Source organism: Schistocerca piceifrons, chromosome X (genome assembly GCF_021461385.2).
Source record: "Schistocerca piceifrons isolate TAMUIC-IGC-003096 chromosome X, iqSchPice1.1, whole genome shotgun sequence".
NCBI lineage: Eukaryota > Metazoa > Arthropoda > Insecta > Orthoptera > Acrididae > Schistocerca > Schistocerca piceifrons.
The window spans coordinates 189606504-189623775 of NC_060149.1; the positions used below are offsets into that span (position 1 = coordinate 189606504).

The 17272-nt window shown below is 35.8% G+C and overlaps 1 protein-coding gene across 1 annotated transcript in view; it reads right to left on the minus strand.

Annotated features, from left to right (window-relative positions):
• The window catches only part of LOC124722900, a 506082-nt gene that overhangs the window by 171781 nt on the left and 317029 nt on the right, over positions 1–17272 (minus strand). The window contains exons 15-16 of the mRNA XM_047248040.1: positions 13275–13396; positions 2313–2464 (exon numbers count right to left, since the gene is read on the minus strand). Coding sequence (XP_047103996.1) covers positions 2313–2464; positions 13275–13396 — 274 coding nt within the window. The remainder of the gene's footprint in view (positions 1–2312; positions 2465–13274; positions 13397–17272) is intronic.

The following is a 17272-nucleotide window of genomic DNA, read 5'->3' on the forward strand; positions in this document are numbered from 1 at the left end:
AGTACACACCATATATTGAGTTCTATATGAGAGAGCAGATCATTGATATTAGCTGGGAGAGACATTTAGGACACAGTTCCATGCTGACATACAATAATTTTATTTCATCTGCAGCTTAGATGTAAGTATGAATGTCATTAATAGTAATTCTAGGTGACAGAGCTTATTAGTTATCCCACTATTAAACATTCTTTAACAATTTCTATTCTGTATGAAAAATATGGTAGAGCATACACAAATTAACTCAGGACAAACATACAGAGCACATACGTAAAATTCTCTCAAAGTGTACCTTTTTATTGGCTAAACTACAGACATGTGTAACGATACCTCTGTTACTTAACTCCAATAGTGCCTTCTTTTACTGCCATCTGCAATATGATATCCTTTTATGGGGTAATTCTGCAGGGGTCAAAAAAATTTTCATCTGGCAAAAAAAAGCTATCAGGTCTATTTCTAGAGTTACAAACTCTAAAACCTCCAGCAGGCCACTTTTTAAAGACTTAAAAGTATTGACTTTAACTATTGCCCACTAAAGATTAAAGGAAATTTAAACAACTACAGCTTAATGGAAGTTGTACACCAAGAAAAAACTAGGCAAATGAAACAGATAGATATGCCCACAACTAGATTAAAGAAAAGACAATCTAGTTATGAATAACTGGGCATAAAATTATTTAATACTTTACCTTTACAGGTGCATTGTGTCTAACTTAATGACATTATAACAAAAACTGAAAAAGGGTTGAAAGAAAAGGCTCTTTACAAAATTTCAGAATTTCACAACTGTTCTAAGTATGACCTGAGATCTTAAATTATTTCTTCCTGTAAATTATTTTGTTTTTACCTGAGTATGTCAATAGTTTATTTGATACTTCTGTATGTTATTTTCTATTTACTATAAAATTAAGAAATTGTTCTCTAGTGTATGTTTCATGTGTCTTCTATTATTATTGACATGTGTACTGTAACTATGTCAATAAAATGTATTTGTAAAATATATGTACTCTCCCTATGATGACACAAATTGTATAAAAATGCTCAAAGATGGATCAAAATGAAACACAATTTTACATGATCTAATGTAATTTCTTTGATTCATGTTAATGTCCAAGAACTGATCACAAATTTTTCATTTATCACACTGCATGAGTCATACAAAATACATAAAGGGTGAACTGGAAGTCCGTTGACAAATTTTCAGAGATTGTTTTCAGATACCCTCTGAGTATTTTGGTATACAGACCCCATGTTTTCCAGTGGCCTAGTACAGACTTATTGCATTTTGTCTGGTTTATTGGCTCAATTAGCTTTGTATCTGCATTGCACTGAAAATATCTGCATAACTGCACAAATGTAGATGGTACATGCTGTGGATTTTGTGTGGAAACAAACTTGTTCCATCCACTTCCTGCTGAGAGCACTCATGCCCACTGCACTATTTACCATCAAGGTTGCATTCAGTACTACTCAGTTCTGTAGCAAATTTGTCTGTAGGTGTTCACTGAAGGCAATGGAAGAACAGCACAATTATGTGCTCAACTGCTCCTGCAGTGATGACAACCATACCACATTAACTTTGGATTACTCTGTTTACTCCATGTTTTGTGCTGCACATTTTGCAAGTGTATATTATAGGATTTTTCACTGTTGTGAAGGTATTTTTGCCAGGAATAAAGGTAACTAGGGTAAAACTCAAAGAAAACATAATTACATAATTATTTTGAAACAAGCCACAGGATACCACAGGCTCCTTATACCAAAATTCTCAGAAAGTTGTTGGAGTTCTGGTCCAATGTACACATATGTGTGTGTGTGTGTGTGTGTGTGTGTGTGAGTGAGTGTGCTTACTACAATTACTACAAGTGTCATCCTGGTGCTTACTAGCCATAAATTCTTTCAATCATAGGTTTTTAATATTCAATATGTGACACAAAATTGCATAAATATGTCACTTGGATTGTATAAGATTCTCAGTTCTATTTTACTCAATGAATTTTAAAAGCCTTATCTATAATATTTGATAAAATTATAGTATGTGAAAATCTTATTTTTTGAATAAACCTCACCACAAGCTATTTAAGCCACAGGGATATTGATGGGACTACATATAGTTTCATTGCAGTCATGGAGTATGGCCCCTTCTTCCACTAATAGTCAGCATTAAGTCAGTCAGTTTGTTAACATCCTTTACTGCAGATGCAGTAATAACTACATTATGTTAAAACATATCTAGCACATTTCCAGTGTATTAGTGACAAGGTAATTAAGACTATCAGTCATTATTATGGGAATAAGAATGTTTTACTGACCTGTCCCAAGAAAGTATAAGATCGACACACAAATTCCCTTTCCACATCACATGCTTGCTCACAGCTTTTGTCACTGAAAGAGGACAGTGATTTATCTGTATATATGAGCTGTTGTCCTGATTTGTGGTATGTGTAGGCACAGTGTGTGAGACCTGCAATGTAATCATGATCAAAGAATGACACACTTTTATTACATTTCTTTATTTACAAGCAGTGGCAGCTCATGATTATACATTCTGAGTGCTCAAAAATTTTTGGATCAGATAAATCTGAGAGTGTGACATTAATAGCCTCTGCTGTATAATAGTTATGCTTATCAACAGGTTTATATAACTACAGAAACTGCCGATAATAATAATAATCATGATAATAATGGCATACATAACTTGTCTGAAAAAAAATTATTATTATTATTATTATTTCTTTTTTTTTTTTTTACATAATGAAGTACACCTTAGGGGAAGAACAAAATAATGTTTAACCTTTCGCTATTTCCCATTTCATATTTTTGTGTAAGAGAGGTTTTTGTGCCTTTTTTAATTTTTTTGGAGAAATGTACAAGATCCTTAACATGTGTTAGTCCATGAATTAACTTCCGGGACATTAATATGTTGCACCTACAGAATAATTTACACTTATAATGCACATCTTCACAAAACATTCGCTTGTATGCACGCTTATTTGATTTCATCACTTTCTGAGGTAACGGATCTGGTCTGGGAGGCCTTAGTTCCTTTGCAACTAACTTATGCTGATAATTTTCTTTTCTGTTGGCCACACTGACACTGCAACACAAAAACTAATTCCAGCACAGTAAACAACCAACACCAAACTACCATTTGTGGAAATGATTAAATTCAGATAATAATGTGGACCAGCATGGTCACTTGACTAGAATACAGATGAGGCACCGAGAACCATAAGGACCAAAAGCACACCATCGTTGATCCCACATTTAAGTGAGTATCAGGCAAACCAGTGAGACAGCTTTTCATAAATGTTTATATATACAGTGCAGGCCTACAACAGATAAAACTGACCCACCACATGGTCAACAGATGTCAGAAGCATGAATAATTGTCACAATCTTAGTATCAACAATGATATGCTTTACAGTTCTCAGCACCTCAAATGGATTACTGTATGATAAAATTAGAAAATTAATATACTATGTCTCATTCAAAAACCCACAAAATAGGTTTTTCTGGCTGTGTAACTATAACACATACTGACATTCAATCTAATTTTACTATACAGTGAGTGAATCGGCATATCTGAGGTGTCTGCTACCATCTAGTGGGATTTACGCCAAGTGAAGAGGGATAAAAGTCTGCTGTAGTGTGCTACCAACTTGTAGCATTGTCGTTAACTTGTAGTTAAGTGGTAAGGACTATCTGTGCACACTGTGAACTGTGCATTGTTTATTAAATCTGTATGTATTTGGCCTGTAAGACAATTATGTCATGCCAGTTGCATATCTGTAAAAGCTCCTCAAAATAAGCACAACTGAAGGTGTGCTCATGACTCTGATGCCAAGTTTCACAAAGTCTAGAGCAGCAATGTAGCTTAGCATGTCAGATTTAGTGCTGTGTATTTCCGATTACAGCTCCTATGTTATTTTTAACAGCATCCAAAGAAAATTAACAAAACAAATCCACAATGTGTCAAAAGCTAGTGTGTTCACATGCTCTTGTACCCTTACACAGTAGCTGTCACTGTTTACAGGTATACACCCATGTATAACATTAGCTGAAATGGGGCATTATTCATGTGAGAGGTTTTGATACACGACAGAGAGAAATCATCAGTTTTATTTAACAAGATTCTTGAGATGTAGTTAAAATGCTAAACAAATGTCCTGTGCAGTTCACCTAGCTAGTCTATGAGGTATTACAAAATTTTATTTCTATTTTATAACTTTTTGGTTAAATTTCAATCTACAATGTTTAAGCACAATTTGTTATGGTCTACATCCATAGTTTCAGTTAAGGTTGTTTGGTCCAGTGGAGCATGCTGACAAACAAGCCACTATGCACCATTATGAGTAACAAATATGTAGTGTGGGAAAGAAATCATGTTGGCTTTTGACCGTCCTCAGATTAGATTAGATTTACTTTTATTCCAATTGATCCATAGTGAGGACATCCTCCAGGATGTACACTATGTCAGAAAAACAATAATACATGACAAATATTTACAACTGAAACAAATAAGCTAATGTACCTTCCATAGGTCCCATGTGGAATGATTTTTTTTTAATGAACACTATATGAAAGGATCATTTCACAACACTTATTTACTAAGATCTCATTAATTCACTGAAATTTTTTTTACAACACTTATTTACTAAGATCACATTAATGCACTGAATTTAAATTTAATTTTTTTTTATTTATAAGGTAAGAAACATATAATAGAACTGCCACAATACTTATTTATAATGAACACAATACTGCACTGAAAAGGTGCAGAAGTTAGACTGTACTTTACACAAACACACACACACACACACACACACACACACAGACACAGACAGACACATACAAAATCAATTGGTTCTACTGAGAAATTCATCAATGGAGTTGAAGGAGCTGGCCACAAATAAATCATTTATGCTTTCTCTGAAGCTGAATTTCACTGGTTGTTAAGCTTTTGATGGCCACTGGTAAGTTATTGCAAATGTGTAGTCACTAATAATGCACAACTTTTTGTACAAGAGTAAGTGATTTTAAATCCTTGTGAAGAATATTCTTATTTCTAGCACTGAGTTGACGGTTTGAAAAAGTGATACATTTTTAATGACAAATTTTATTAAGGAATAAATGTATTGGGAACCAGTAGTTAGTATCCCTAGTTTCCTAAACAGGCCTCTGCAGGATGTTCTTGAGTTCACACCACATATAACACTAACTGCAAATTTTTGTGCATGAAAACTTTATCTTTTCTTGATGAATTACCTCAAAAAATAATCCCATACGACATTATGGAGTGAAAGTAAGCATAGTATGCCAGATCTTTCATTTTAATATCCCCTATGTCTGACAGAATTCGCATTGCAAATAGAGATTTGTTTAGATGCTTCAGCAGTTCTGTGGTGTGCTTCTCCCAGTTGAATTTATTATCAAGCTGTAATCCCAAGAATTTAACACTGTCCACTTCTTCTATCTGCTTCTCATCATATGTTAGGCACATACTCATTGGTCATCCCTTACAAGTTCTGAACTTCATGTAGTGTGTTTTTTCAAAGTTTAATGACAAAGAATTGGCTAGGAACCAGTGATTAATGTCCACAAATATTTTATTAGCTGATCTTCCTAAGACTACATTGATTTGCTATTTATTGCAATGTTTGTATTATTGGCAAACAAACTTGGCATCTGGTAATGTTACTGATGAAAGGTCATTGATACACACAAGGGAAATGTAAGGGCCCTAAGATGGAACCTTGTGGCACCCCACCCCACATGTAATTACTTCCCAGTTGGATGATGCCTGATAGCTTAATACATATCTCTTTCCTAATAACACCCTTTGTTTCCTGCCAGAGATATAAGATTTGAACCATTTTGCAGCATTTCCTGTTACACCATAATATTCTAAGTTACTTAAAAGGATATTGTGATTTACACAGTCAAATGCCTTTGACAGATCACAAAATATACCAGTTGCCTGAAATTTTTTGTCTAATGAATTAAGTAAATTTTCATTGTAACTGTAGATAGCCTTCTCAATATCAGAACCCTTTAGAAATCCAAACTGACTTTGACATTATGTTATTTGTGGTAAGATGGTTATAAAGCTGCTTGCACATTACTTTTTCTAAAATTTTTAAGAATGCTGGCCAAAGTGAAATTGGACAGAAATTTGAAGCTATTTCTTTACCTCCCTTCTTAAATAGTGACGTAACTTCAGCATATTTCAACCATTCAGGAAACATTCCACTGATAAAAGATTGGTTACACAGATAGCTTAATGTGTCACTTAACTCATAATAACATTCTTTAATTAACTTTGTTGATATTTCATCATACCCACTAGATGTTTTTGATTTTAAAGATTTTATGATGGACATTACTTCTGCTGGGGTAGTGTGGGTGAAATTCATATTATGGAAGTTACTTGCAATGTGTGGTCTGAGGTATCCCAGGGCAGCATCTACAGAATCTGACAGCCCCATGTTTTCAGTAACAGTCATAAAATGTTTGTTAAAAAGTCACATCTGTCACCAGTGTATCATTTACTCTTAATGCTATTAGCCCCTCTTCATATATGGTTCTACTGGTCTCCTCCTTCACTATATCCCATATTGTCTTTATTTTTTATCTGATATGACTATCTTTTCCTTGTAATATATTTGCTTTGATGTCCATATTACAATCTTCAATATTTTGCAGTATTTCTTGAATTGTGCTGTAGCATCAACATCAGAAATGTTTCAGATTGACAGATATAGTTTTCTTTTTGTTTTACAAGGTATCTCTATTCCTTGAGTAATTCATGGCTTCTTTGTAGACTTTGCTCTTTCCTTGGTTAATTTTGGGGGAAAACAGTGTTCATATATGGTAAGCACTTTATTAGCATAAGTGTTATATTTTTCATTCATGCCATGAGAACTGTAATTATCACTCCAGTGAATGTCTCTGAGGAGTGTCCTAACATAATCAATTTTGACTTACTGATTACCCTCTTGAGTTCCGATTTAACAGATTTTGTATCCTGTTCAGTATTAACATTTAACAGAAGGAATTGCATGTCATGGTCTGAGAGGCCATTGACTATTGGTTTTGTAATATAATTTTGTTCATTGGACTTTTCTACAAAGATATTATCAATGGCTGTTTGTGAGCAATTGGATACACTAGTTGGGACCTTAACAGTGGTAATTAAGTTGAATGATAGTGTTACTAACTCAAATAAGTTCTTATTGGGAGAGTCTTTAAGGAAACCTAAATTGAAGTCACCAGCAACCACTATTTCTTTGTTTTTGGTTGTTAATGGGCCAGTACAGCTTCAAGGTGGTTTATGAACAGATTAAAGTTACCTGCAGGTGCTCGATATACACTTCATACTTTGAAGGATTTTTTATGAAATTCTACTTCTGTCGCACATGCTTCCATGTGCTGTTCTAGGCAAAATTTATGAATGTCTATGTTCTTAAATTTATGACAGTTCCTGATGAATGTGGCAACTCCTTCTTTCTCCATTTCTGCTCTATCTACAAAAGCAAGACGCTAACCTAAATCCTGCAACTCTTAAAAGTTCTATACCAGTGGTCACATGATGTTCAGAGAGGCAAATTATGCCGGCTGGGATTGAGGACTCTAATTCATCTATGCAGATTGGATCCAGATTGGACATTCTGGTGACTGCTTTCAACCAGTTATGGCATGCTCTTTTTTTTCTGGCACTAAAATTGACATTTTTCCACTACCACCTTGACTGGCTGTTAACCTTGCAGGCAGACTCAGGTGTGTCCATATGTATTACACATAAAATTATATACATAACTGAAGTTCTATTACTTCTTTTATTATAAAAAATTCCTCAGATGGCCACATCCCTGACTATCCTGACCAGGAGCCACTCTGACCCTATTCATTCCTACAGTATATGTTTGTGTACCATACACATGTCATACATCAGCATTAAAAAAAAAAAAAAAAAAAAAAACCTCAATTGTGCAGACTTATTTTATCTAATAACTTTCTTCAAAAATTACATGAATCATTCGAAAACATATCATCAAAGAAAGAAAAAAGAGTATATACCAATTTTACAAAAATCAATTTCCATAGAGTAAATAGCTGTACATCTGCTTTACTCTAATTGCATTTGGCTTTTTTTAAGCTGTAAGGTAATAGAAATCTTATTTAAAACAGCTTTCATTTAATTATGAAGTATGTTTAATAAATTCCACCATGATGAGAAACATTATGAAATTAGAATGAACAAAGAAATAGTTTTAAACTGTACCTAATTGCTACATTAACAACTGTTATTAATGTTGGTATGCTTGTATGATTAATGAAATATATTATCTATACTTAATGCACCATCAATGGCTATTTAAATAAAGAGACAATCTACAAGAAAGCTACTACTTTTCTGGATACATTAAAGGTAAACAGAAGTTGCCAATGGCTAACACATCACACCCATGTATTATTTTTGGGAAACTTACTGTACAACATATTCAAAAGCTAGACATCAGCTCTTCCAAATATTCTTGATTATTGGACAGAAAATCAACATTATGGAGATTAGCATATTTGTCATCAATTTAGAGTTCGATATAGTCTTCATATGAACAGTTTGTTAGCATAAACTAGTTTCTTTGTTTTAAATCATTTATAAGAGTAATAATGCATACTGCAAACATAGCAGAACTTAGATGCTTCAATAGCAATGAGATTAATGATTAAAGTTGTGGTCTCTCTCTCTAGTCCCAAAAACTTAACATTTTCTACTTCTCGTATTTTTTTAAAAAAATATTATTTTTATAGAATGTGGAGTTCTATGAGAAATACTGAACTGTGTGTACTGAGTCTTCAGTGGTAATTCTTTTGCCTTCAACCATGGGTTGATGTTTCCAACTATTTCATTGGGTGCTTTTTTGGTAAATGGGCTGGTCCAGATAAAATATAAACAAAGGACCTGTTGTGTCTCCTACCCCATAATATTTTTAACTGTTACATTAGGGTATTACAGTCGAAACAATTGCTACTTCACAAAATATTCCCAATAGTAATCATTATTGTTTCTAGTGTGTGATCTGTCAAAGGAAATATAGCCTGTTCAGTTGGCAGTACTTTTCAAAATCCAAACTGTTTGCTACTGAGTCTGGTTTCCTGTACAAAATGTTTTTAGAGTATATTAAACATTATCTTCTCAAAAATTTATGAAAATGCTGGCAGTAATGAGATGGGTCAATAATTCTTTACTAATGTTTTGTCTTCTTTTTGTGGACAGACTTGACAATAGTAAGTTTCAGTCTCTCTGGGAAAGTATTACTGAGGAATGATTCATTCAATACATAACTCAGTGTAGTGCTAAGGTCAGCTGAGCAACTATTTATTTAATCATAAGCTCTTGAACATTTATTTTTAAGAGACTTGATAACACTGAAAACTTCTTTTGGAGATGTAGGATGAAGATGTACTTTATCAAACTTGTTTTGCAAGGTCTTTCTTAGGAACTGTAAATGGTCTGTGAAGGAAGTGTTCAAATCTAAATTATCTGCTACTGACAGAAAAATAGTAAATGTTAAGTTTTGTTTCTGAAATAATCTAGGTGGGTTTTAATAGAAAATGAGGGAAAACTTTCCACACTTAAAAGCTGTCTTACAAAAATGGATCCAGGATAAACATTATTTAAACAATACCTAATCTTCTTCTTCTTGGCGCCACTTGTAGTGCATCGGCTGCTCACAGTTGGCATTCCCTTGCTTCTTGAACCAGCTCTTCAGAGTTGTTGATGCCAGTCCATGTCTTGATAGTCTGTGACCATGATTGCCTCCTTTTACCTGGTGGGCACTTTCCTTCTATTCTGCCTTCTAGAATTAATTGCAGAAGTTCATATTTCTTTCCTCTGATAATGTGTCCCAGGTACAATGTCCTTCTTCTTTTAATTATCCCTATTAGTTCTCTATCCATCCCAGCTCTATGCAGCACTTCAGCATTGCTCGCTTTCTCAATCCATGATATTTTTAGTAATCAGCACAAGAACCACATTTCTGTTGCTTCTAATCTCTTTACAGAAACTGCTTTAATTAACCGAGTTTCCACTCCATAGAGTAGGACAGGGATAACATAGCATTGTGCCACCCTTATTTTCAAATGGAGCTGCATGTCTGTGTATATTGGCACATTTTGTAGCTTTTGGAATGTTTCTTTGGCAATCCCACAGCGAATCTTAATTTCCTCACCACAGTCAAGTTTCAAGTTCATCACAGATCTTAGATATTTAAATTTGGTTTCTTTCTTGATTTTATTACCATTAATAACTAGGGACTCGTTTTGACCTGGGGTTCTTTCAATTGACATCCATTTAGTTGTCTTGGCATTTATTGACACCAAAATACTGACCAGCTTGATCTATTTCCATATTTTCTGTAGCTTGGCTATTGATGGTGCTAACGAAGCTGTGCCATCAATATACTGTAAGTTCCATTACCGTAAGTTCCATTACCTATTAACAATACCTATTAAACAAAAAAAAATCCTCATTTTTGACTGAATATAAATGTTATCTGTAATTTCTGTGTTCTGTGCTATTACTGAAGTTGAGTTGCAGTTTGCCATTTTGTAAATAATGTGTAGACAATTTCCTACACACATTTTGGGCAAGCTTACAAATTGGACAGTACCGTAGTTAGTCACAGATTGTCACAGTCAGTCAGTTAGTTACTGTTAGGAAATACAAGTCTGAGGAACCTGTGTCAATCTGTGAAAACTTGCCATTCATGAAAGTGGATCTGTGGAGACTCAGTCAAGATTTATGTACATTATAATCATGAAACTTTAAATGAAGAATGTGCTACATTTAACTGAAAGAGGATCACAGCCAGTTTATTAAAACAAATGTCTGTTGAATGTACTTTAAATATCTGCAATACTGCCTAGTTCAAGACTGCCAGGAGGGAAGACCAGTGAACACACACTAAATAAACTGTGTGTGTTAAATTCTGAAGCATCCAGAGAGATAACAAACTGATGTGGTTCTGGCACATTGATAAGATTCTGTTCCGTCAGCCTTGCACTTGGTAATCTCTTTCACTGTAGACAGGATAGCTAGTGTAATTTTCATACATTCTCTCTAAATTATCCTACAACATAATCTTTGGGGCACTGCAGCTATGAAGAAAAATTTTTACTTTGCAGACATATGTAGTAATAATATTAGGTATAGTTGATAACTATACATCTTGCACAAGCCTCTTCACAAGGCTCAAGATCCTTATACTCATTTACTCCATAGTAGTATTTTTGGTTGATAATAATACTGAATACAAGGTGAACTAGAAAATTCAGAACCACAACTGTAGAGTTAAAAATTATTTCCATGTGACCTGCACCCCTATCTAAGATTCAGAAAAGGGAGTGTTATTTGTTGGTGTGAAAATCTTTAATAGGTTGCCAACAGAAATCAAACAGGAAATTGGAAATCTGCAGCTATTAAAAAATAAAGTAAGTGGGTACCTTATTAGCCACTTCCATAATTTATCAGATTAAATATGCTTGAAGTTGTATATCCCATTAAACATTAAAATATGTATTACGTTTCAAATTTCCCAGTATGTAACAAATGATGGCAATCTCTGAAATCAGTAAAATTACTTTGAATTTTGTGCAATAGTTTACTTAAGTAGCCTTCAGGGCCTGCTTTTGTCTGTGAATGTCTAACTTGACTCATTGAGTATCACTGGCAGCTCTTATTCATGAAGCAATTTGAGAAACACAATGTGAATGAATGAATCACTAAATGGATACCTTTTTCAAAGTCAGAAGATACCCCCAAATCTACACCTGAGTACTTGCCAATGTACCACATATTAGTGTATCTTCCCACTCCATTTACGTATCAAGCAGGGAAAGAACAACTACTTAAATGCTTCTGAGCTTGCCGTAATTAGTTTGATATCTATTTGCTGTCCCTAAGGTAAATGTAAATGTCATGTGACTAGGGCCTCCTGTCGGGTAGATCGTTCACCGGGTGCAGCTCTTTCAATTTGATGCCACTTCAGTGACTTGTGTGTTGATGGGGATGAAATGATGAGGATTAGGACAACACAACACCCAGTCCCTGAGCAGAGAAAATCTTCGACCCAGCTGGGAATCGAACCTGGGCCCTTAGGAGTGACATTCTGTCACGTTGACCACTCAGCTACTGGGGGCAGACATCCCTAAGGTGGCTGTAGTATATTCCAAGATTCCTCACTTAATACTGGTTTCTGAAACTTTGTAAGTAGGAATAACAATAAATAAAATAGCCTTGGGCTGCAGTTAAGGTGTTACAGATGTTATTACACGATCAGTTTCAAGTCACATGCCTCATCATCAGATGCACCTGTGCACAGTTACCATTTCTTGGCATGGACTATCCATATCTTCATTACCCATCATTGGTGTTGGTGGGAGTGCAGCCATATACAGTAATAATAATAAATAAAATAGCCTCAGGCTGCATGATTCATTTTGAGTCCATGCCAAGAAATGGTAATAGTGCATAGTTGCTTCGGTATGAAGATGTCCACCTCGAAGTGTCATCAAATACAGATTTTACAGTGGTTCTGAGATACTGCCCTTTGAGTCAAACTAACTAGTGATCATTTTGTGTGAGCAGTCTCATTCGGAATGGGTCCAACACACTTGAGTAATATTCTAGAATGGTTCACATGAGTCTTTTGTAACCAGTCTCTTTGTAGACTAATCAATTTCCCAGTATTTTGTCAATGAAATGAAGTCTTTCACCTCCTTTACCCATTATAGACCCAATGCGATAATTCCATTTCATATTCCTACAAATTGTTACATCCTACTCGGATTATCAAGAGCTTCAAACTAAGACATATTTATGATTAACATAGCTATACCATAGACACTTTTACAATGTTTGAAAATTTAGCTATGCACATTTTACTTGAAGTAAGAATTAAATAAGATTTTTGTACAGAATATTTCTTAACGTGAGAAAAATATAGTTCAAAATGCTTATGCACTGTTACTATTTATATGCATCTTATGATTTACTACAAACCATTTGAGAACATCTGGTTTAATTTTTATCACTCAATATGTACATCCACCTAGGAGGCTCTTAAAATAACTTTTATGTGACAATAACAAGATAGATGCCCCAAGGATGAGAGAGGAGTAACAATACAATGAAGTAATACAATATCAATTGATATGTGACTAGCACTAGTAGCATTAGTCTTAAATAACTACTAGTAAGTGTACTCACGTGGTGCACATTGATTTTCCAAATAATCAGAGTCACCATTCACTATGAATGCTTGTGGCTGAGTATAACGATCTTCACAACTTAGTCGGCACTCTTTCCTTAGATAATTATATGTGATTGATCTGTGAAAAATGAATGGGGCATGTAAATTGTGTCATTTGATTTTAAAAATGGTTTACAGCTTTACTGTGACATTACTGTTAACAAATATCTGTCCAAACAAAAAATCAAACAATGGGAACTCTAGGTAGGAATATCAACAATGCAGGAAAAGATAGATTGCTGCTTACTGTAAAAATAACATTTTAAGTTGCTGACAAGCACAATTAAAAGACACTTACACAAACATTTTGGCCACAGCCTTCATCAGAAAAGAGAAACACACACCATTCAAACACACAAGCAAGCACACCTCACGCACCCAACAGCCAACTCCAGCAGCTCGGACCAGAATGCCAGACATTTGACCAAGTGTGTGTGAGCTTTACTTTGTGAATTTGTGTGTGTTTGTTGTCTATTTCAGAAGAAGGCATTCTGGCTGAAAGCTAAAGTGTTTAGTAGTCTTTTTGTAGTGCCTGTCTGTGACTCAACATCTTCCTTTTTGGTGAGTAGCAATCTATCCTTTTCATAATATTGTCATTTTTCCATCCTGGATTTTCCAAGGTTGAGAGTCATAGGCACATGAAACTGAGACAGCATTTTGGTGACCTAGTACTCTGGTAACTAAAATATGAAGCACACAAAATAGAGTTTATATGTTTTACACTGAGATAAGGTGTATGGCATTAATCCCCTCCAATGAGAAGTGATTTTGTGGCATTAGGAGTGGCTGTCGAAAAAGTTATCATCTGCAACAATATGTTGAAAAGGAAAGCTGCTGCTCACCAAGATTGGCACAACAAAAAGACTGTCACAAATAAAGCTTTCAGCATGTAGGGCCTTCATCAAAAATAGACCACACACACACACACACACACACACACACACACACACACACACACAACTCACACACACATGACTACAGTCTCAGGCAACTGTTGCCACACTGCGAGCAGCACCAGTGCATGTTGGGAGTGGCAACTAGGTTGATGTCATCTCCCTTTACGCTAACATCCATGATGCCCATCGCCTTACCACTACTGAACACTACCTTTTCCAATGCCCGATGGATTCCAAACTGACAACCAGCTTCCTAGTTGCCATGACCAAGTATATCCTCACCTGCAATTACTTCTCCTTTAAAGGCATTACCAACAAACAAATCTGAGGTACGGCTATGGGCACCCACATGGCACCATCCTAAGTCAACCTATTCATGGACCACATAGGGGAATCCTTTCTACACACCCAGAATACTAAACCCCTCACCTGGTTCAGATTCATTGATGACATCTTTGTGATCTGGACAGAGGGTGAGGCCATCCTATCCATATTCCTCCAGAACCTCAACAACTTCTCCCCCATTTGCCTCACCTGGTCCTACTCAACCCAACAAGCCACCTACCTAGATGTTGACCTTCACCTCAAAGATGGCTACATCAGTACCTCTGTCCATATCAAACCTACCAATGACCAGCAATACCTCCCACCACCACCTTCTCCAGTCTGATCACAAACATCAAAGGCAGGGCAACCTGTCAAACCAGTCACGTGATCTACTAACTAAGCTGCAACCACTGTGTGGGCATGATAACCAACAAATTGTCTGTACACATGAATGGCCACTGACAAACTGTGCCCAAGAAACAAGTGGACCACCCAGTTGCTGAGCGTGCTGCTGAACATGACATCCTTCATTTCAATGACTGCTTCACAGCCTGTGCCATATGGATCCTTCCCACCAACACCAGCTTTTCTGAAATGTGCAGGTGGGAACTCTCCTAGCAATATATCCTACGTTCTCATAACCCTCCTGGCATCAACCTTCATTAGTCATTGTCCTCACCCATCCAACCTCCCTGTTCCCATTCCAGCACTATACAGACCTCATTCCACCATTGCACCCAGTCTTTTTACTTCTCTCCTTTTCTGCTACCTCCTCTCCCCACCTCTACCCTGCCACCCGTCTAACCTCCTGACTGCACGTAGCTGCCCTACCTGCTCCACCTCATCCCTACGTGCTCCACAGCACAATTGCACTGTGCACCACCCCTATTCTAGTATCCCTTCCCCTTACCACCCCAGCCTCCTCCTTAACCCCACCCAGTCGCTATTCCCATCATGCACTGGTGCTGCTGCTCACAGTGTGGCTACAGTTGCCTGAGACTGCAGTCATGTGTGTGTGTGTGTGTGTGTGTGTGTGCGTGTGTGTGTGTGTGTGTGTGTGTGTGTGTGTGTGTGTGTGCTATCTGCAACTCAGCATCTCTGCCATATAGAGAGCAGCAACTTTCCTTCTCATAATATTGTTACATTCCATCCTGGATTTTCCACCGTTTGAAGTCCTCGTCTGTGACATTCTGAGGTATTTGTATTGGGAAACAGTTCAGATATGTGGCGAACCAGTTATAAGAGTTATACTTACATGTTCCTGAAATAATTTAGCACCTTGACAAAAATGTTAATCATGAATGACAAAGTTGTAGGAGGAGTGTTTCACATGCAAAAGATCACATCATTGGAAGAAGTCCAAACTAGAATTTCTGAATTGTATCTTGATTAACCAACTGTTAAGTAACATCCTTTTTCTTAGCAAGCTGGTGTATGAACACATTAGTCATTTAAAGTAACATCTGTCTTTCATAACACATTTTCTGGATGTTGGATTGACAGATGTAGTCCAAGTTCCTGGTCCTTTAGGCCTCTGGCCTTACATTCATGGACTTTTTTGTCTCATGGGTTAAGTTAAAAATTGCATGCATCAAATTTCTTCCAAAGATGTTAATGATTCACAAGCCATGATCATCACTGCAGTTGCCTCTGTTCATGGAATCACTGCAATGAACATGAACAGCGTGGGAGTACAAGTCAGACAGTTGAAATGCCAAAACATAACTGAAGTAGAAACATCTTTCTGTGTTAGTGTATTAGCTCAGTCACATCTCATTCCATCACACCTATTATAAGTCATGTTAGCGTCTAGTAATATTGTAAAATACACCCTGGGACACATTTTGTATATTTTTCTTAAATGTATGATTTTGGAAATAATATCAGAAATGAAGAATACAAAATACCAAACAAAAAAAGGCACTGGCAACAATATGGCATCTCCACCAGCATATATTACATAAAGCATTGTGGTCAGAAGGCTGTAGTCTGGCACCACATGCTGCTTACGTTGAAACAGCTTTGCAGGGCATGATGTCATTGGGCAATGACAGCAGTATTGCTGCCAAATGCACACCTTCATTACCAGGCCTAGTATTTTTCATTCTCTTCTTCATCATTTATTGATAATCTGTGGTGCACTTCAATAGAAATTGTTTTTGTTCATTTTGTGAACTCTCTAAATCATTTATTGATTAAACTGCACCAATGTGTGTCATATTATGTTGCCGCTAAGCATAATAACTCTTGATATAGAGCTGAATGTGTAGTTTACCATCACTTTCCAAAATGTATGGAGCTTCAATGTAAATGGCTATGTTGTAAAAATGAGAAGACAAAATTAATGTCAATTATGCAAGTATCTGTTTCAAACATAAACTGAATTATTAATTTTAGCTACCAGTAAGTTTTAATCAAAGGTCAGGGATATGCAGAAAAAGATAGGTTATTGTATCGAATAGAAATGCTTCAGTGGAAGAAACTAATGTTTGTATTGTAAAGCATCAGTGAATAGGTTAAATTTAATATATGAAGTGTATGATAACTAAACAAATTGCACAATACCATACAGATGTCTGAAAATTGTCAGCAATTAATGTGAGCATTCCTTTCACTAATGATTTAATAAGTATATATAGCATTCCTCAAGCAAAGTTCATCAGACTATCATTTCATTTAGAACAAACAAACACAATAAAAGGAAACAATAGTAAATGTCTATGCAATTAGTA